The following is a 22,656-nucleotide window of genomic DNA, read 5'->3' as shown; positions in this document are numbered from 1 at the left end:
CAATATTATAGATTAACTCTATGAGTGACTCATGCATAACCTTTTAAAATTATGCTTAGTTGAGCCGGTACAGTCAAAAGAGCAAAACCAGTTGTAATCAGTTATAAAAGAGCTGTGCTCACGTTATTTAAATTATCATCGTATTGGTATGTATATGAAAAATCGACTTCTTAGACAACATGGCGATGGTCTACTAAGCAAGTAGGAATATTTTTTACAAATTGGCCTATGATAGGCATTGATAGTGGCATGATACCTATCACATTTATAGGCTGATAAAAATTGCCATGATTGTCAATTATACTTTTCATCGGTCGATACATATAGGATACGCCACATTAATGTGAAAGGCACTTAAACACTTTTACGATGATCTATCAGCACCTCTACGTGTCGACACAAGTGTAGTGATTCACTGCTCGACCACACGATTGTGTTCTCCCATAAATGACCGGCGCATGTATGGCGCATATTGGTTCTGCGAGTACCAGAATGATGTATGTTAAATTTTAAAGCATTGCTTATGATTTTTTATTAAATTAAATTCCACAATTCTATTGAACGAAGTAATAGTTGGTTGTAATTTTTCGGATTGTTTTTGCAGTATGACAGTTTATGATTAAATTGTTTTAAAAAGCCAATCATCGTATGTTAAAACTTCAACTGGAAAGTATATACAGTAATGTTCCGATTTTGTCAGCCTCATGTTGAATTTTGGGCAAACAAAAGAATTTTTTCGAAGATTCTTTCAAAATTAAAGACTTAAGACCTTCCAATATCGAAAACTACTATTAAAAATTAAATTTTAACCCACAATTGGTCAACCGAAAGCTCAATGAACTGGGTACAGCACACTGGTCCAGAACCTTTTTTGGTGCGCATTAGCTTTGAGCTGGAAAACTTGGTTTTAGGTTGATGGAACCTTTGGGAGAGTTTTTTAAAATTAAAAGTTCTATCGTTCAGCGGAATTTAATTTTTGATTGATCCCCCTAAAAGTGCAATACAAAATTTATTTTTCTTCAGTTTCAATATAACACATTAGTGTGTTCTGCAAAGTTTTACAGCATTTTATTACAAGAAATTTTGCTGAAGACAGTAACCTTCTATCTCTTCAGCAAAGATAGAAAAGTCCTATTTCTCATAAATGAAAAATCGTTAAAATCAGTTTTTCTATTTTAGTTGTACTTGTAGTTGTTGTATGACTTTTTTCTGTTTTACATAATTATATAGATAGTAAAAATACACAACATTGCTGAATATAGTATACCTCTATCTTTACTTGTCTAGGAACTATAGAACTTTTTCTACAAAAATACCCTAATTTTGACCCCTAATTACCCGCAAGAAGGCATCATTTTATTCACAAACTCTCCCCAGTGAATCAGAATAGTTTCAAATAGGCTGAAAAGTTTTATAAATCATGTTTAAAAGCACAAAAGTAAACAAAATTTATAGGCTGACAAAATCAGGATGAAAAGCTGGTAAAATCGGGGGTAGACAAAATCGGGAGCTGACAAAATCGGAACATTACTGTAGTTAACCACAGTAGCATTATTACGACTCTTGTATTTCTTTTTTTGTAAACAGACGGCACTGCAAAGTCGTTCGATAACAAATGACCAAATCGTTTAGATACGTTTAAGCTAACAATGATGTATTTTTGCGTCCTGACCAGGGTTCGTAATATATCTTCCCTTTACCCTTATTGGTTATTGGCATCTCTTTGTCGATTGTTTCAAAAGACATAAAACAAAACTGTTTAGAAACAATTAAAAATTTCAATCTGACAAAGTTTCATCTAAACGTCAGTTTATGCGAAATCTTCTTGATCTATTCTATACCCGGCACAGGAGCCGGCCACAAAATCCATCGAAAAATAACGAATAAATTAAACTCAACCGCTCCGGCATGCCTAGCGCTTTTCCGCGAACGAACAAACTTTCAACGACGCGGTTTCAGTGCCAGGCTCAAAAGGAAAAGATAAAAAATGCCAAGCATCGCAGCAAACGGGTTCAGATCAGAGCAGAGAGAGAGAGGGAGAGACACATACACAGCGTAGCAACAACAAAAAACACGAAGAAAACAAAAAACGGATTCACATTCCTTTTGGTTTATAACCCGAAGGGATGTAAAAACTTCTTCACAACTCGCCATCTGTTGTGTTCGTGCTGTGGTTCGTTGCTTACATTCTTTTCATGCAGCAGCCTGTAGCCTTAAGAAAAAGAAAACTACCAGCCAGCGTCAAGCTGCTGCTGCTGCGGCTGCGGCTGCTACTTGCCGCTCCTCGAATTCGCTCTCGGCGACTGAGTCGACGACGAAGACGACGACGACGACGACTGATACAGAGCATCTTCCATCGTGGAAGCATAAAATCATAATAAATGATCTGGACGTGAGGGAACCATTGCCGAATTCAAAGACTCAAACTGTTGTTGTATTTCAAAATGAAGAAGGTTTTGCTCCTCGCTCCGAAGAATGTGAAATGGGATTTTCCTACCAACAACAGCACCGCAATCAAGCCCTGCGGTTTTTTGGTCGATGCAAAAAGGCAAATTATCCGTGGAATCAAAGCGGGGTTATCAGGAATCCACATGTGGAGAACAAAAAAGAAGAAACCAAAGGCACATCCAAGCGAAAGGATAATTATACAGTTAGTGGTTTCCCAATTTCGGCATCTCCCGAATTACGAAGAAAATCATCAGCTTCAAATTACTACCGAATTTTTCCTCCCTTCTTTCCTTCGGGGGCATTTACATTGGATTGTAGCATTCCAAATGCAGTAATAATTCCAGGATCCTATGCTAAAATGAAACCCGGCTGTGTATGTTCATTTTGAGGTTAATTTCTTTTTCTTTTTCTCTGTTTTTTTTTCAGGAAATTTTTCGTAGAAGTTAGTTGCAGCTGGTAACGATGCAGCATGCGAGCTTTTTGCACTGTAAGCGCACCCTTAGAGGTTTGCGCACCACCGTCCCGCCCTCTACCTCCGGGCACAAGATTTCTAGCTTTAAAGTGAGTAAAATCTACACATTTAAGGTCGACAGCTTTAATTTGTAAGAAGTTCAGAGCCCCAACAACCGTTTCGTAACATCCCCAGTAGATCAGCATGATTTATATATTTTATTTATCTCCCTGACCTCCTTTAATAGATCCGCACCCATAAATCTCATTTGTTTTCTTTTCTCGTTTTTTTTTTTCTTAACATGTTCGCTGTTAACGCGCTGTGGCCGCTATATTTTGCCAACACTCTTGACACTCGAACTCGAACCCGAACGCAGACTATTAGGAACGCCACAACCACGCACACTCTACTTCCTAGTCGAAGCAAAAAGTCGCGTCCGCGAAGTATACGCACAAACATGCCATCACTTTTCCAAGCAGGGAATGCTGGACACCGAACTGTTCGGACTAGCCGTGCTGATAGGTAAGTGTCGAAACGAAACCCGTGATACTGCATGATATTTACTAGGTACCAACTGCGTAGAGCTGCGTACCATCTGTTACCTTTGAATCGGACGGTGAAATAATTCTAACCAACCAATGAACGCAACGGTTGATGGAAGTGAGGCTTTTCCTGTTGGCTCTGAGATGAGTTCGTCGTCCAAAAGCGTTGAAGTCTTTTGAGATATGTCAGAGCTCACCGCATTGCAGGATAATATTCTGTTTCCTTTTTATAATTTGATTCCTGAAATAAGTATATGGCTTTCTTTGTTCTGGTTGGTTATTAATTTTGGTTGATCCCGACACTGCGCAGATTGAATTTATTTATAGAATTGGAATCGGATTTTTTTTCGTGTAGGTAATTCAAAATATTGAAGTGAATAATCAAAAAATATATTTGAGAGTCTTAGTAGAATCTCAAATATAAGAAAAAGGAATAAGATATTAAGAAAGTTTTATCACCCAGCAGTAGGGGTGCCAACTGAAAAATTAACAGCTTGGCTGATGAAAAAGAATTTCAGAATCTATCAGTCAGGGGCACAAGAGATTTCGTTGAACGCTTAAGATCCGCGAGATATACCAATAGACCGGAAATAATGGTTTCATCCAACGTAGCGCCTTTGTTTACGAGCGTTCAAGCGAATTGGACCTTCAATTTTTCGAAAAACTGACTACTTTTCCAGCACTGTAACAGTAATTGATAAAACATGATTATTAATTATTTGCTGTTAACCAAACTGTTTATGGAAGATTTATTTCACGTTCAAAGATAAACTTTATAAGCAGACGTAAGGCGCATCCATGGGGAATCCGCTTTCACCTTTTCTCTGTAAGCTCTGCATGGCAAACATGGAAAATAAATTGCTTGAAAGAAATCCTCAACAAAACCGTTGGTTTGGACGATATTTTTTGTATTTTTATTGCACAAGAATTTGAGCAATTTTAAGAATTTTTCATTTAACATCAAAACCATTTAAATAGTTTCAGTGGTTTTTCAGGAAAGAAAAGCTGCAATAATTTCGATTTTTGGGACTTGGGAACTCTGACTCAAAAAGGGGACCCTAAGTGCCCAATAAATATACGAAAACTTGAAAAAATAATAACCACAGAAAATTTGAACAAATTCATAGCACAAAATTCATAATTTAAATATCGATAATACTGTTTTCAATAACTGAAAATAGATAAATTTAAAGACCAAATATTTCGCTAAAACAATGACTCAAAAAATTAGCAACACTGCGTGAAAAGTGCTTGCTACGTTGATTAAATTCTAGTCAGAAAGTACACAGGTAACCAATAAGCATTAACATAAGCAATAAATCAGCCATTCATTAGCATAACTGCATATTGCTGTTTATTATTATTAGCTTTTTGACTGCCTAACTGCATTAAATTGTTTTAAATTAGCATCCAAAATTCTATTTAAAGTCTTCTTTTCGGTAATCAGCCACAAATGAGCATTGTCAGCACTATAAGAGGATTAGCAGTAAAGTAGTTATATATTTTGCCATTTAGGGTGACTTAAATGTAGGCATTTTCCTAATCAAAGCTTGTTCTAACTCATAGAATATGATTAACATAGGTATGCCGGAATACTATAACCGTTTTTTTATTTCTCACTAGATGATTAAACTGGAATTATACTGGAAGGAAAACAAGGTGCACTATAAAAAAAATTGGCGTAAACAACCAATCAAAATGTCATATTTTCTCTTTTATTGCTCCTGTGCAAGAAAGAGAAATATGCTACGTATTCATTTTTTTGAGCACACACTTTTGAAAACATTTGTTTATTCATGACTAGCTAACCCGACAAACTTCGTATTGCCACAAATTAACCTGTGTTGTACATAAATCATGAATCTCGGATGATCTTTGTCACTTCTCGAGTTTTGCAAGCCCCCCAGTGGGCGGCGCTTCCGACGGCGGGTCACCGGCAACACTCGCGACCGGCTCGTCCTGAATGATCTAGTGTTACTATAGATAGTTTTTGTGGTCTTGTTATTGATTAATGTTTTATGGAAGAGTCTCGAATTTCTCGAGTTGGATTAGTTTTTGAGTTTCGCCAAAATTTCTGTTTTATTTGTATGACAGTCCATATCCCCCTACCACAGGGGTGAGAGGTCTCTAACTATCATAAAATAAATTCAAGACTCAAAAATCTCCTACATGCTAAATTTGGTTCCATTTGCTTGATTAGTACTCAAATTATAAGGAAATTTGTATTTCATTTGTATGGGAGCCCACCCTCTTAAGAGGGAAACGGGTCGTAATACACCACAGAAAAAAAATTCTGCCATCTAAAACTCTCACATGCCAAATTTGGTTCCATTTGCTTGATTAGTTCTGAAGTTATGAGCAAATTTGTATTTCGTTTGAATGGGATCCCCCCCCCCTCCTAAAAAGGTAAGAAGTCCTAATTCATCATGGGAAAAATGGTTGCCTCCAAAAACACCCACATGCCAAATATGGTTCCATTTGCTTGATTAGTTCTCGAATTATGAGGAAATTTGTATTTCATTTGTGTAGAAGCCCCCCCTCTTGAAGTGTGGAAGGATCCTAATTCACCGTAGAAAATATTTTTGCCTCCAAAAACCTCCACATGCCGAATTTGGTTCTATTTGCTTGATTAGTTCTCGAGTTATGGGGAAATTTGTATTTCATTTGTATTGGAGCCCCCCTCCTAATGTGGGAAGAGGTCCTAATTCATCATAGAAAAAATTCTTGCCTCCAAAAACACCTACACGCCAAATTTGGTTCCATTTGCTGGATTAGTTCTCGAGTTATGAGGAAATTTGTATTTCGTTTGTATAGGACCCCCCCTCCTAAAGTGGGGAGGGGTCCCAATTCATCATTGAAAAAAAAATTGTCTCCAAAAACACACACATGCCAAATTTGGTTCAATTCGCTTGATTAGTTCTCGAGTTATGAGGAAATTTGTATTTCATTTGTATGGGAGCCCCTCCTCTTAAAGTGGGGAGGGGTCCTAATTCACCATAGAAAATTTTCTTGCTCTCGAAAACCTTCACATGCCAAATTTGGTTGCATTTGCTTGATTAGTTCTCGAGTTATGAGGAAATTTGTATGGAAGTCCCCCCTCTTAAAGGGGAGAGGAGTTATAATTCCTCTTATAAAGAGGGGAGGGGTCTCAATTCACCATAGAATAAATTCTTGTCACCAAAAAAAACATCCACATGCCAAATGTTGTTCTATTTGCTTGATTAGTTCTCGAGTTATGCAGAAATTTGTGTTTCATTTGTATGGGAGCCCCCCCTCTTAGTGGGGGGAGGGGTCTCTAACCATCACTAAAACCTTTCCTGGCCCCAAAAACCTCTACATGCAAATTTTCACGCCGACTGGTTCAGTAGTTTTTGATTCTATAAGGAACACAGGACAGACAGACAGACAGACAGACAGAAATCCTTCTTTATAGGTATAGATAAAAAACTACAAAGTATACAGCCCTAAGGGTTGTACGAAAGGGTGACGTAGGACTATATCAGCTCATTAGATCAAAGACTAATGTTAACTGCATTGCTGGCATATATATGTTTATAAAAATCTGTGAGTGCCATTATTTCAATACACCATAAAAAAAACTTTGCCTTCTGAAACCCGCACATGCCAAATTTGGTTTCATTTGCTTGATTAGTTTTAGAGTTATGAGAAAATTTGTCTTTCATTTGTATGGGAACCCCCCTCTTACGGCCTCCATAAAATTGCTCTCTTACCCCTCATAAAATTGCTGGTTATTTTATCTATCCACCGACATATAATTTGTTTAGTTTCGTTTAGTAGTTTATTAATTATAAGCATTTGAAATCTTTTATTCAGACGTTATTCTTCTATTTTCGTTTTCATAAAGTGCTACCCAGTCCCAGTATAGTAAACAAAGACGTAGTCCTACGTGAAAAGAGACCTAGCATTGTGGTTAGCTCTCTTTTTCATCTGTTCTCGCTAGGGTTCACTCAAACAAGAGTTATTGTAAACAGTATGTAAATACATCGAGCAGTCTTGTAATGCCAAAATTAAAAACTATCGACGAGATATTGAAAATGACAAGTTTCGAGAGACGATTTAGCTCCGAACCCGAAGCAACTAAAGGATACTACTGAATTTACCAGGATGTAGAAGCCAAAATGTTACCCTTTCAAATGTACGTGATCTTTCCTTGAACTATTGTCAACTTTCCGTGATATTGTGGAATGAAAAAGCATAATTTTCATCAAAAAAGTCATAAAACCTGCATAAAACTTAGTATGACTTATTCAGTAAAATGGTGTGTTATTAAAAAATAAGCAACTTTCTAAAACATACTGTGCCTTCAAAATGCCATCAAAAAGAGTAAAGCGGATTTTTCTACTTTTTAGGTGTTGTTCATACAAAAAATACCATATTTCGTTTGATTGAAGAGATAGACAAAAAGTATGTCCGACTACGTTTCTCTAAATTTTATTTTCTATAAGTTTACTGAAGAACACATTGTGTTTTTCCGAATAATTGAAAACATATTTTTTATCTCCCTTTAAGGTTTCCTTTTCAAAATGCTGAAGTTCGCATTTTGAACCACTGACGAGGAGATTTCGTCACTTTTTTCTAAGAACACGTTGAAACTACGATGGTGTCTTTTTCAACCAATCACGAAGCGAGGATTTCCCGTTGGGCAATGTTTCATTATTTTCAATTTTTCAATAGTGCGTACTTTGACAGCAATAGGTTTCTTTGTTGGAGTTGATGCGTAGAAGAATTTCCGATCGATCGACGCAAAAATATTGAAAATCTGGAAACCGCTAAGTTATTAGCGCTCGAAACCTTTTATATTTTCGTGACGCTCGCATTTTTTGGTTTTTTGGAATGACTTTCTATACCAGCTACCTTCCTGAAAGACGTAGTTCTTACACGAATTTTGGAAATTATGCGTTTTTTCACACGAATTTTGGTATTTATGCAGTCTTAACGCGATTCTCGGGAATTAAACGCGGGTGTTCTACGCGAATATTTTTACGATGTTGTTATGCAAAATTTGCATCAGCACTGATTTTATGTGGATTTCGAAATTTGCGCGGTTTTTTGTGCTTCGGAATTTACTGGGATTGTTACGTAGTTTTGATTTGTGTGATACGTATCCTTCGCGAAAAGAGAGATTTTATTTTTAAAAGGTGTAACATAGTACTTTGGAGTTTTCTTTTGAGTTTTCCCCCAGCCGTCGAATTTTTTAAAGAACTTATTCCAACTCTTATTCTTCTTAGATTACTGAGAAAATATGTCTACATTTTTATAAAGAAAACTCAGCAAAGCTTGACTCAGGTGTAGTAATATTTTTAAATAATCAATATTCTAGGAAATTAGAAACTTTCCCATGTAATTGGCTGGGAAATTGGGAGACCTCTAATTATTTATTAATTTCTTTCAGTAGTCCATTACCTGTGTCCGCGTACACAATTTACTAAAATTTCTAAATTTTTCGGTTCATTTTCTATCGTACAAACTTTAAAAATGCTCGACAAATTTGGTTTCTACAGTTTAAGATTAAAGGTTATGGCTTCCAAGCATTTTTAGTTATTTTCGAGTACTCTTGACATTTTGTCCGACTCGAGCCCGACATCACAAATGAAACAACTACTATGAGTCTCCTTTCTTTCGGGATTCGATGAAGGCGCGTTATCAGTTAGGGTCAGGGATGCAAATTCAGTGATTTGGATGGACTTTGTATGTTAGTTAAATAGAGTAAAACACATTTTTTTGAAAGATTATAGTCACTTTAACAGCTTATGCCGTTCGTGACTTCTGCGGGGTTGGGATTTGAACCCGGGTCCTCGGCGTGAGATGCGTGAATGCTAACCACACCACGCCGGGACTGATCCCATACAAAAACACATGTATTTAATTAAACACACTTAAAAATCATAATTTGTGCAGTTCATGATAAATTTTAGTCTTAAACATAAGCTGTTATTCCCTTAATAACTCTCAGCAGTCGATTATGGAGTTACATCTAATCTAGCTGCGTATTAATATGGTAACTGTACAGACCATGACAAAGTATTTATTACTTGTCAATAAAGCAGAATATGATCGATCCTATGCTCTTGATCGGTGGAAACAATTTTTCCCATCACTACCCGGTTAGGTTCACACGATTCCCTGTAAAATTTAGAACGGGTCAGATTGTTTCCTTTAGAAACTGTAAAATACCAAGATATCGGTTCATCAATCAAAATTTACTATATACTAACAAAGCACGTGAGATTTTTCGAACCTAAAAAAATCTTATTCAAAATTTTCCAGACAAAAATGAGTATACAAATCTCTAATCTCGAACAGAATCTGATAATTAATATTTATTGTTCATCCGAAGTTGTCAGATAATTGATTCGCTGGCGTTCCACCAAAGCATGAAAATCGTTTCTTTCACATTTCCTATTATCTATTTCCTGAGATAAATTCCAAGGAATTAATTTCACACACTAGATTCTAAACTAGTCAACGAAACGATCAGTTTTCGGAATCCAAATTAGCATCTCCTTCAAATTGTTGGTATACACCAGAGTGTGCCGTAAAAGTTCTGTTGCAAATTGGCTTTCATTCGTTAGCAGTGTTTGCTTTACTCGACACAGGCAGCTATAAAATCAAATTTATTGTTCATTCCACCGAACCCCGCGCAGTCCAATAGAAGAAATCGATAAATTAAATTCCTTCTTTTCACAAAATTTGGAAATTGATTCCCGCCGTGGATTGATTCCGAGCTCCGCCTAACCAAAGCTCTTAACGTCCATACATCGGTGCAATTTAAAATGCTGATCCGGAGATTTATAGCGGCAGGCACAGTTTATGTGCACTGCCAATCTGGCAATTTATTTCTGTACGGGCAGGCGATTCAGACGATGGAACGCGCACGACCCTATCTCTGTCTCTCCCTCTGCAGCGCGCCAAACTCCAATCAGTTTTTGGGGTGAGATGCACAAAATCTCCATCTTGTCATAAATATGTACATGTGGCAGATAAGCCATCGCCAGCCAACCGGCCAGCCCGCCAGCCAGCCAGCCAGCCAACCTTCGCGCACTGTCGAATGAAACGAAAACCATCATCAACCGAAACAACAGAGACCCTGTCGGAGGAAGAAAAAATGGGTACACAAATTATAAGCCAACGAAACGACGTCGACGACCACAAAAAAACAACAACTTCAAGCGAAAACAACAACAACAATGGACCCAACAGCTACCTGAATTACTAAACACGCGTCTTGTGTCTTTTGGATCCTCTGCTCTCGTGAAATGAAATTCCTCGTTTTTATTCATGCTTCATTTTTCCTTCCTTCTTGCTTCAGCATCACTATAGCCTCCTCTTCTTTTTCTTCCCGACCGCTTGAAATTCTTGTTCAATCGTATAATCTTCCTTTGCCTGATCTTGCTTTGAGTTCGTCTTACTTCACAATCGAGCCGATGGCCTGCCTGGCATTCCTGCTCCAAATGTGAGAGTGTCTGTGTCGGTGTGTATATGTATCTCGTTCGGTTGGCTGTATGTCCCGCCCGAGGCAAATTTCCTGTTGAACAGCATTCAAGACCTCTCCTCCGCCTCGCTACGCCACCTCCTGCTGCATACCAAAACCGCGCTCGGTCGCTCGCTCGCTGCGCAGTGCCCCGATGCCCCGAAGAGTCCTCCTTGCCAGCGCGCAAGATGTCCGCGAGATTTCAACTTGATTCGTTACAACTTAAAATAAGGTATAACGAACACGCAAACCCAACCGGATAGTAAATGCTCGGGCCCTGCCCATCAGGTTCTGATTTCCCCGGGACGTGAGCAATGATTTGAAAGTTTGGTTTTGCTGCAGCAAAGAAAAGCAAACATCTGTCAGGAGGCTCTCTTGAGCGTTTTTTTTTATTTTTGTTGTTCGTTTCAGGACGAGACGACGCACTCCATTTGCTCTATCATCGCGTTACAGCAAATAGAGAACGTTTTGAACCATCCTGCCTATCAAGCTGAAGTATGTAATTTGAATTGTACCTACAAAAAATCCACGTTCAAATTTCAGCTTACATTCTGCTTTGTTAATTTTAAACTCTTCAATAGGGTCGAAATTCATTCTGAATTTCAAATTATTCGTAGAGTAAAGTGTGCAAATCAGACTTACCTTAGGCAAGTTTAGTAACGTTACACAAATCCAAAGCCATGATTAGTGATGTCCTCATGCATGCTGATTTTTTTTCTATTAACTTATTAATTGATTCGATCCGTCTTATTTTATCTAAATTGATTGCAAAATATTCGATTTTTATAGCTAAAAATTGGCTCCCAATTAATTGAACGATTTATTGGACATCACTAGTCATGGGCAAAAATTTGGAATATTCAAATATCTCTTTTCGTTTTCTTGTCCGTCTAAATCTGTACGAAGTTCCAAGTGCCGGGGCTGGTTGGCGAAGGAACGAACGCGCGCGCCAGCGTTGGGCAAAAAAACAAGTTTTGTTCAATGTATAAATGCGAGAGTCGTATCCACACAGACAAACTGTCCTGGTTGCTACGTCCCCCCATCTTCGCATCAGCGTCTCGTGCTGCTGTAATGACCGAGTGTCTCACCACATCGATGAACTGACTTTCGCTCCACACTGGGCTCCACGGTGAATGCTCAAGACAGAAAGCAAAAACCGGACTCACCCATAACATAAGCCTTGAACTCTCCCGTCACGCGAGATATTAGATCAGAGGCTCGCACATACAACGACCCTTCAACCACACACACACACATACAATTCACATTTTTTACCCCATATCAAGAGTTCAACTCCACGTGGACCTGTCCAATTCCTGACAGCATCCGCACATTAAAGCATCCCAAAAGTGACCTGGTACTTGACTCGGTACCCAAAATCACCCAAATCTCCCCCTGTCCCAGTTGTTCCGTCAATCACCCCAACCGATTCGAAAAAGAACAAGAAAAAAACAAACTCGTTAAAATTTTAATCGCTATCATCCAATTTCGTCTAGACCAGTTTTCGCAAAACCGAAAATTTCAGGCACGTTTCTTCGGAACGCCGCATTCAACCCAACCAACCGAACCATTTGCTATGCTACGCCGCGTGTTGAAGAGAAAAATGTTTGTCACACAACAGCAGCAGCAGCAGAAGAAGCAGCAGCTCGGTTATGGTTGTTGCTGCGGCTGCACCCAAAACGGGCTTTCCGAGAAGTGCTGAACTGGGACCCGAAAGGGACGCGTAACTACATGCGAAAGCACGGACAAAGCGAACTGCCAAACTGCGTACAAAACAAAACCTAATTTCCATAATCGATTTGTATTTGTCATCATCAATTTTACTTTTGGACATTGATTTTTTCATTCTGCTTCTCATTCTCGTCGCGCGGGTCAAGCGAAGAATGAAAAATGTATTTTTTTTTGCGAGACCGCATGCCATTAGTTTTTTTTTGGTTGGATTAGATTATGCTTTTTTTCGCGTACATATATGTGTGGACAATACACAACCCGGGAACACAATGGACCGGGGAGCGGAATAATCGGTTGCTTCTTTTTATTTTGCATGGTTATGCTGAAAATTTTCGCATGTTTAGAACCGAATGTTTCTGAATTAGATGTGCTGCTTTTTTGCTGGAAGCTAATTGAAAATTTTGCAACTCATACTTTTGATTATTGAGTATATTGAAATTATTAGGACGCACATTTAAATTAAAATGTATATTAAGACCCTTCCAAGTTGTCGAAAAACATATTGAATGCGTCTTAGGAAAAATATAAAGAAATGACGCACGTTACATCCAACATAAACAACGTTGCCTTTTCCTAGAAGTATTTATTCAATGTGGTTTCCAAAAGTATAATCAATATATATAGAATGCCAGTGTCGCTGGTGTTTCATGGATATTTTGGTGGCAAACATGTTGCTGGTTCGTGTCTTGGATACGGGAAGTACATTGTCAAATTGCCCAATAGAAAATTTTCCTACCGACGAAATACCCCAAAACGACCAAATCGGGTGATTTATTCTACGTGATTTACGGAAAAGCAGAAAGATTTTTTATTGGGTTGCCTTTTTAGTTTGACAATCAAATTCCCGTTTCGAATCGATCACTCACACATACGCGCATACAGTGTAAATACGTAATTTTCAAATGTGTGATGTTTACCACGAGCACTGCAGCGACACTGGCATTCTATATATATTGATTCAACTTTTCCAAATGACTCACTTGATTCATGTCACAGCATTTCGTTGATAACTCATACACAATTGGTTAATAGAATTTGGCATAGACCATTGACGTCATTTGACAGTTCAAGGAGCTCGTTTTGTTGGACTCTTACTTACTTACTTTACTTTTTTGGCAACAATCCGGTTATCGAATCAGTGTCGAATTTAGGAACCGTGTTTGTCAGTCTTAGGTTTCTGTTCTCCAATAGCCCCTAACACCCACTGTTTTAGCATCCTCGTTAACAGCGTTCATCCAACGGGTACGTCTCGAAGTTGTCGGCCTCTGGCGGGTTCTCTGCTGCATATTATTTTCGCTGGTCTCTCATCCGGCACTGTAGCCTGTCGTGTTTAGGTTGCTCCACAGTATCCGCATGTTTATTTGGTATATTCCATGATTCATGCGTCTATGCAACACTCCTTCCGCTAATATGTTATCAAGCAAACGCCCAGAGCTCGTTGGACGCTCCCTGTCAATGTCCACGCTTCGAGCACTTAGTTCTAACGGTTCTGGTATTTCACCCGCTGGTTTAACGCTTGACTTTAAACCATCAAGGATAGCACGTACCAGCCTAATCAGCTTTCTTGAAAAACCATAATCACGACAACAATCCACCACAGCTCATTTCGTTTAACTGAATCGTACGCCGTCTTGAAGTCTGTAAACAGATGCTGAGTCAGCAAATTGAATTCCTCGGTTTCAAATTGAATACGTTGGAAAACCGGGCGCGAATCCTTGCTTACTACGTGATCCCTAGTGGTCCGTGTCGATATTTGGTCGAGACGATATCCGAAAAGTGCCGACCATCGACCAGAACGTGGTCGATCTGAGAGTAGGCCTCTCCACTATGGGGTTTTTCAGGTATATCTTCGAATAATCTGTCGTACAAAATGGGTACTACTCATGGTCATTTCTCTGAATGCAGTGCAATTGACCACCGATTTCAGGACGTTGTGTTTATGATAAAGTGTCCTGGAATTGAATAAACGAAAACTTATCCAATTTAATTCTATTATGTATATTCATTCTTGACAGATACGTATTTCGCCTACGACTTGCAGGCTTCCTCAGTCACTCAGACGCTCCAAAAACTCCAGAGTTTATAGAGTGACTGTCTCTACCCGCAACGGAGCGAAAGAACTCTTCGTTACCGACCTGTGCTCTATGCATTTGTATCCTCGATGACAATCTTTATGTCATGTTCTGGGTGCTTCACGTAGGATTTACGACAAACTCATAAAACTTCTCCTTCGCGTCATCAGGTTTGCGTTCGTCGATGCATTGATCAGATGATGAATTTGACCTTAATCCATAGTTAAACCAAAGTGCAAAATTATATCATCTTGAAATATTAAGCATTCGAACAGCGGATAATGCTTAATGGAGACCTCGAACAGCAAAATCTGGCCTTCATGGTGCCCCAAAATTACTCAACCGGGTAATGTTCCGACGAGTTCGGTGGGTTAACATTATCACTGTTATCTCTGTCCCAGTCTAACATCAACTGATGGGTGAAAAAAAGCCACAAACGGCCGAAATTTAGAAACTGCCTGCCAGCCGAAAAAGTGCATTTTGGTCATTTTGGTTTTTACGTCAACTATGCAACCATGGGCAGTTTTGTTTGTCGTTCCAGTTTGATGCCTTCCGACCCTCGAAGACGTGGAGGACTGCTCGGTTCATCGTTTTTGGAACAAACCAGGTGGTAACATCCTTTTTCTTTGCCGCATCGCAAGTCAATAGTCTCAGCCGACGCGTGAACATAGGGTAAAGTGGTGCAGAATGCACCGCTTAAGCAAAACATCATTTTGCAGAGCAACGGCGTGTTCGTTCCACGTTTTTCAACTTCTAGAAGACTTTGGGATCTTTTTTACACTTACTCCTGATGAAATTTCCTAACAAAAACCAGTATTTTTTGTTATTTTTGACGATTTTTAGCAAGAGTCAAAATCATTATGTGAGGCAGAACGCTAAAGCCCGTGGACAAAACGCACCAAGTTTGCCCAGCTAGGCGTTAAACGCAACCAAAAAATTTACATTCAATCACGTGTTGTATAAACTCCTAAAACTAGGCTGCCGAAATGGCGGAAGCGTTCGTTATAGCGTTTGTTACATACGCTTGTTTGCTGAGATACAATGGGTTCATATCTCAACATAATTGGCAATAAAATTTAATCATCTACTTTTCTCCAACTGATGTGTGATGAAATATTGTAAGTTAAGCAATGTACAAGTAGGTTTAAGACAAATTATAAGTCCTATACAATACATAATATTGCTACATTTTTAATAAATAATCCGAAACAAAAGATGTACTGCAAATTAAAAATATTTTATACCTGTTCGATCCCGCTGTGATGCATTTTACCCCTGTTTTGTATTTTGAAGTTTTTTGCAATATATGTGAAAAACATGCCAGGTTAATGCCGTTTTTGTGATGAATCATCGAGTATGACAGTATATCAAATAGATAGACTGTATTTATTATGAAATTTTCATACCAACTAGTGGTAAAAGCTTAAGAGAAAACCGTGATTTCTTACATGTGGAATGAGATCGCGGACATTCGCTTGATTTTATTGGATGCGGCTATGTTTGAATTATGAATTAGCTTGTTTTACACCAAAATAAAATGCGCATTCACTATTTTACCAAATAGTTTCCGCGTTTTTAAGCATTTAATAGCATGGGCCATTCTACCCCCCGATGCGTTCTGGACAGTCTTTCCCTACTCGATACCTTCCTGGCCTTCACCTTGTTAGCTTTCTTCGATTTTCTGTCAGTGTCTGACCGCCGCTGGGTCACCTAAGTCCCTTTGAATGACTTCCCTTCACCGTCGAATGTTGAAATCTCAAGTGTTTACCGATCCATCTGTGGGACGCAATCGAATGCTCCACGACGGCGTACATGATTTTTTGGCGAATCCGCTCTTGCTCCGATGTCATCTCTCAAATACTATCTAGTTTGAGGTCTTATCAGTTTCGTGTCGTCTCTATATTTGCCTAACTTAGTATATTAAGGTTCCGATTATATCTGCACCCAATTATATCTACTTCCAGGCTTCATTCTCGGTTTTTTGTTCAGTAGATGCTCAATTGACTATAGCGCTTCAACTAAACAGAATTCGAAAAAGTAGTGTAAAGGGCGATTGTAGAGCTTATTATTATCTGCATTATTGTTGAAGAAAGTATAGTTCTATCTTTTGTATTTACGGCGCTATGCGATTGCTACCCCGTTGGTAGCCAAATGACTGCTCATACAGAGTGATTATAATTGCATGTCAGTAGTAACCTTTGGTACAGTACGGGAGGGTATTTGCAGCAGGTTTCTAAATTCAGCCTATTTGCCTCTTCTTTCGCCAATAAAAATACTTTGCCGACATACAATTTTGATATGTTATAACTATTTTCTCAAGAATGTAAGTAATCTACTATTTTTTATTCAAAGAACGTCAAAACCACCTGTTCTTTCACTATAACTAATAGATGCCATCGCTTAATGGGCTGAAAATACCCTCCCGTGCCCTATATCCAATTTTATTGAGCCGGTTTCTCTATGCAAAATAATCTAAGAGATTTAAATCCGAATCCGATGATAAAGCAGCATCCTTTCTGGTGATGACAAGAAGTGGGGTAAATTTTGATGACACCACTCTTGTGTTGAATTTGACTGGTGGAAACGAAACGTGAAGCTCGAAAAGTACAAAGTTTCGAAAAATATTATTTTCGTAATCAAAACCTTTGCCAACGCATAATAACCTTTCAATACATTGTAAATGATTAGTTTATATACCTTCAAGATAGCAAGTTGATGCGATTTCTTGTTTGGGTTGGTTTATGCGGGACATTTTTTACAAGCGTTATTTCCGCGTATTTTTGATCTCGAACTTTGAAACCCTGTTTAGGCTAAATAGTTTGCTAATATTATCTGTGTTCCATTCTGAGTTATGAATAAATATGTTATGTTCATCATCATTTTGAATTTAGGTCACCAGTTTCTATAGATATAATAAATTTTCACAAATAAACATTTTTGGTTTTTGGCACAATCTCACCCCCGTAGCACAATCTCACCCCGGATGGCGGTACCTAATACTCGATATTGTATCCCAACAACAATGGCTGTCCATTGATAGGAAATGTATTCCCGCCCAGTGTTTTTAACGTTTCCGATCTCAGTCACAGAAAGATGGCCACGTGCCAGGAGATCGATCAAAATCTATCTTAGAATGTCACGTTCCCGAACTTTCTTCCAATATTACACAGAGACAAACTATTCGCTCCAATGACATTTGTTTGGTAGCGTGTGCTCCATCACTCTCCTTGTCTCTTTCTACACGGGGAGGTACGCCAGACCCGTGCCAGAAACTGCTCGCACGTTTGCCATCTAATGTCAAGCACTGTGATTACGAAACCAGTTTCGCACGACAGAGCGTTGTTGCTGTTTTCCTCCGATCCCACCGAACGACACCGCCCCATGTTTCTACGGTTCCATATCAGGAGGCAAGCTGAGCGGCATGCGGCGCGGACTGTGCGGCGATATAGTTGAGCTGACTTTCCTTCTAACGCAAACGTTTAATTATCATGCATTCCGATTGGTTTCGACGACGTGACGAAAGGCCTGCAGCGCCAATACTGCAATACAGCAACAGCAGTGGTACTGCAACAGCGCACCGGCAAACCAATATTTACGAGGCAATCATTTGAACTCATTTGGTAGCAGCAGCACCATCAACGATGAAAAAAATACACCATGGAATTCACAGCCAGGAATAATTCCGCTATTTTTTTGCAAGATTATCAGCTTCCTATTTTATGCATTTCAATTAAAAGTTGAACATAATCTATTGTGCATCTTCGAGACCTCTTGGAAGCAGTTTAATGGCATTTCTTTGAATAGGGTTTGCAATGGAGTCTTGGTCTGATATGTGTCAGTTGAACAATTCGCCTCACTTTAATGACAAGCTGAAACAGCAGTTTCGCAATTCAAGGCTAGGCACTACGCAGCTCGGAGCTCGGAAGGTAATGTGTGTGTACGGGAGGCGAAAAAACGCATTTGTATTTCGACTCGTCAGTCCGTGAGTGAGTGAGTAATGCGAACCTGCCTGGTGCCAATTGTAAATATTTACATGTACTTAGCACACCTCTCCCCATCCCATCCCCCCACCCACGGAGCAGGGGTATGCAATGGCGCAAAACCACCTTCATTCGGTATGAGCACGGGTTTGAAGCTGTCAAAACGTAATTAGTAAAGTTATCACGTCGACACATTGCTTGATCTGTATGATCATGCTATGCTACTACGGTAGTTGCTTTATTTTGAATTACTAGTCCGGCTAAACCTTCAGCTTAACTGCTGGGTTGAAAAAGGTTGAGATGATTTACGATCAATTGTTTACCTTATGATTCCACCAACAATGTGCATCATGTACTAATAGCAGTCCTTCTTGCTGTATCTTTACAGATGGCGAGTATCTGTTTGCCGATCCCGAAAGCAAACTATCCAAGTACGGTCCGAAAAGTTGGCGATCTTCGCACACACACGTAAGTCTGCTCACTTCTACTAATGTGGCAAAGTTAGACCATACTAACCGTTCACCGTGTACTTTCTAGGGCCTCGACGCAAACGGGAAGCCTCTCCTGGAGCTACACTTCCGCGTGCAGTTCTACATCGAGAGCCCGTTAATGCTGAGAGATGAAGTATCGCGCCATAATTACTACCTGCAGCTCAAGTACAACGCCGTTAATCGGGATCTACCGAAAGAATGCTCGGAGCAATCGTTGCTTCTGCTCGGTGGTCTATCGTTGCAGGCTGACCTCGGAGACTGTCAAGATGAGAACGGCAGCCAGATCTGTGGCAGTAGTAGCACAGCCAGTGCAACCAGCAACGGTGGCAACACCACTGGTGGGAGCACTAGCACAAATAATACCATTAGCAACAGCGTGACCATCAATAACAACAACAGTAGTAGCAGTAGCAGCAGCAGCAACGGCGGCAGCGGTAGCAACAGTAGCAACAGTAGCAGTTGCAACATCAGCAACTCCAATTCTGGTAGCGGGGAATATTTCCGACCAGAAGAATACATTAACCCGGCGCTTCGTACAGCTTGGGGCATCTCAGCTCTTACTTCTTGCCATCGTGAAAACCGTGGAATGTCTCGGGCTGATGCTGAAACGCACTACATCCGTGAGGCGTGCCATCTTAACGAAGTCATCAACGCTCACGTGTTCCATATGAAACTGTCGAAAAATGAAGTTGGTATGGGTTCGGTATTGCTCAGCATCTACGCGAAGGGAATACGGATCGCTGTTGAGAACTCGACGACGACCACCTTCAACTGGCCTAGCATTGGGAAGCTGAGCTTCGATCGGAAAAAGTTCGAAATCCGATCCGGAGATAGCAAGATAACACTGTACTCGGTCAATGACGACAAAAACAAAATGATATTAGCTTTGTGCAGGGAAACGCATCAATTTTCTATGAAAATTGCCCCACGACTTACAGAAGCGATCAAACGAGAGGAGGAGGAAAGTAGCTGTATTCACGGGTATCCTTATCTCTACTCACGTGCGCTGAATCTCCCGTATAAAAGCAAAAGCGATCAGCGAATTTCGGTCATTTCGAGTACCAGTTCCAACACAACCTCCGGGATTGTGAGCGATCGAGTTCATTCCGAGGATGAACTGGAAATCATTATCAATACACCACCCTCGGCAACCATAGCAGCTCCATCGACGGAGAGTCTTGCGCTTGCACATCTGCTGGACTGTCCTAGTGTAAGCCGACAAACCTCCTCGGTGGGTCAAGTGTCGATAAAAGACCTCGAAGGTACCCTAGCTGCTCTGTCTGTACGTTCCAATGCCACTATTCGTTCAGCGAGTAGTGACAGTACGGAAGCAAAGGAAAGATCCGTCAAGGATTGCGAGTCGTCGCCCTCTTCGCAGCACAACATAGGGTCACAATGTTCGTCAACGTGCAGTACCGTCGTTGTGGCCAACGATTGCATAAGCTTACCTCAAACTAATGTCAACGGCACAATTGAACGACGTCAAACGTCCACCTGCAGCAGTCTCGAGCTCGGTTATAGTCACACTGCTCAAAATAGCACCCTGAGTGTAGCGACCAGCACCTGTCTGGACCATGACATTAACGAGGAGGAAGAGGAAACCAATTCCGGTGTGTACACCCTAACTCACGCACCACCAACGGAAACTAGTGGAGTTTATACGATGAACAGCAGTGAGATGACAGGGCAATCGTCAGAAATCGCCGAATCGGAGTCTCACGAGAGTTCACACTATGGAAGCTTTCAGCCTTGTCAGAGCGAAATGGCAGAACCTCTTGAGCCGGTAGATTCCGTGGACGGTGATTTCCGACCTCGTCTGGACAGTAATATGAACGAATTCCGTTTACGGTCGGATTCTAACATCTCGGCTGCAGGGTCGTTTCGAGGTGATGGTAGTGATCCAACGGATAACAAACATTCTTTACTCAGCGCCGAAGAATTGACGGATCTGATTGTTGGACGCGGAACTTACCCTACAAGAAAAACAGTAAGCCACACGCTCGATTCGGATTGCGACTACGTAACGTTGCCACTACCATTAGAGGGGGAAAGCTATCTACAGGGTAGTGAAGATACGGCCCCTACAGAAGACGAGTATGACGACGATGTTCTACCTCCTGCTCCTCCCAAACGGATTGACAGCAACATGCCAACACAACGGCAATCCCTTTTGAATTTGGCTTGCGCGAACGATTCTCCTCCTCCTCCACCGCCATACAACGCTCACCATGAAACAACGGGACTTCGTGGGCCTGACATTCGATCTGACGAAGCACCCGTAATTCCTCTACGGGATCCACCTCCCTACCCGCAAAAACCAACCAGTATGGTACGGGAAAGGCCAGTGCCGGTTCCAATCATGCCAACATCTAGCAAAACCTGTCTCCCAGCACCACCAGTCTCGGAAGAAGTGCCGGCCCGGTTCATCACGACAAGGCCTCAAATCAACATCCTGAAAGCTCATACCAGCATTGTAGGGGAAACGCCAAAGCCTAGCTTCGCAGCGCCCACAGTCAACAATATTAGTAACCTTTCACAGTCACCAATACCTGCAGTAGTGGCCGCTGCTTCGTCGACGGCCAGCGCAATCGGTATTCCGGTTGTACCGTATCATAAAAGCATTACCTCGCCTCCGCCACCATATCCGGAAATGCCAAAACCACCTCATCGGACCTGCGTCTTACTTCCTGTAATCAAACCCCGACAGTACCACCCACCACCTCCGCCGACTATACCACGACAACCACCACCACCCCCACCAACACACGCCCTGGCAACAGTCTACACGGGTCAGCTGGCGCGATCGCAGATCGAACTTTACCAGCAACAACTCTACAGCGATGTAGACTATGTAATATATCCCATCCAAGATCCTTCCATTAGTCAGCAGGAGTATCTGGATGCAAAGCAAGGTTCGATTCTGGCTGCGATGGCTCAAAGCCCACCTCCTCCTCCATACCTAGCCTATCACACTGTACGAGCACACAACCGCAGCTGGGATGCCTGTAAAAACCATGCTATCTATCGCAGTACACCCTACCTGTCGATGGCCCTATCCTCCAACTCCCGTTATGCTTCAACGCAAAACCTCTCGGATACGTACGTACAATTACCGGGAGCCTATTCGCCGTTGTACAGCCCCTCGGTTGCCAGTTTGTGCTCTTCGTACGAACCTCCACCACCTCCCCCGCTAAGACCGCGGCCCATTTCGAGTAGCTCATCCTCCATGTTCATCCGTTCACGATCCGACGACAACATCCTCAACTCAGTAGAAAGTACACCGAAAATTCGTCGACTCCCGCCGCCTCCTCCACCACCGTACGAAACCCGCAAAGCCATCCGTAAACCACCGATTCCGCTTCCGATGGCCGAGAAGCAAACACCACCCGCCGCAGCCTCCGCTAAAGTGACATCACCAGTCGAAAATCCCCCAGAAGGTGAGTTCAGTG

At 40.8% G+C, this 22,656-nt stretch overlaps 1 protein-coding gene across 3 annotated transcripts in view; it reads left to right on the top strand.

Annotated features, from left to right (window-relative positions):
* Positions 1-22,656, top strand: part of LOC128741156 (protein expanded) — a 96,324-nt gene that overhangs the window by 71,510 nt on the left and 2,158 nt on the right. For 2 of the 3 annotated variants that reach the window (XM_053836760.1, XM_053836762.1), the window contains exons 2-5: positions 2,875-3,009; positions 3,276-3,421; positions 19,105-19,184; positions 19,254-22,644. In XM_053836760.1, coding sequence (XP_053692735.1) covers positions 2,918-3,009; positions 3,276-3,421; positions 19,105-19,184; positions 19,254-22,644 — 3,709 coding nt within the window. In that variant the 5' untranslated portion in view covers positions 2,875-2,917. Of the gene's footprint in view, positions 1-2,874; positions 3,010-3,275; positions 3,422-18,922; positions 19,011-19,104; positions 19,185-19,253; positions 22,645-22,656 lie in introns of those variants that run through there. The other variant, XM_053836763.1, reaches the window with a different exon arrangement.

The sequence above is a fragment of the Sabethes cyaneus genome, chromosome 3 (genome assembly GCF_943734655.1).
Source record: "Sabethes cyaneus chromosome 3, idSabCyanKW18_F2, whole genome shotgun sequence".
In the NCBI taxonomy this organism is placed as follows: Eukaryota; Metazoa; Arthropoda; class Insecta; order Diptera; family Culicidae; genus Sabethes; species Sabethes cyaneus.
This window is presented reverse-complemented; position numbering and strand designations above follow the sequence as displayed.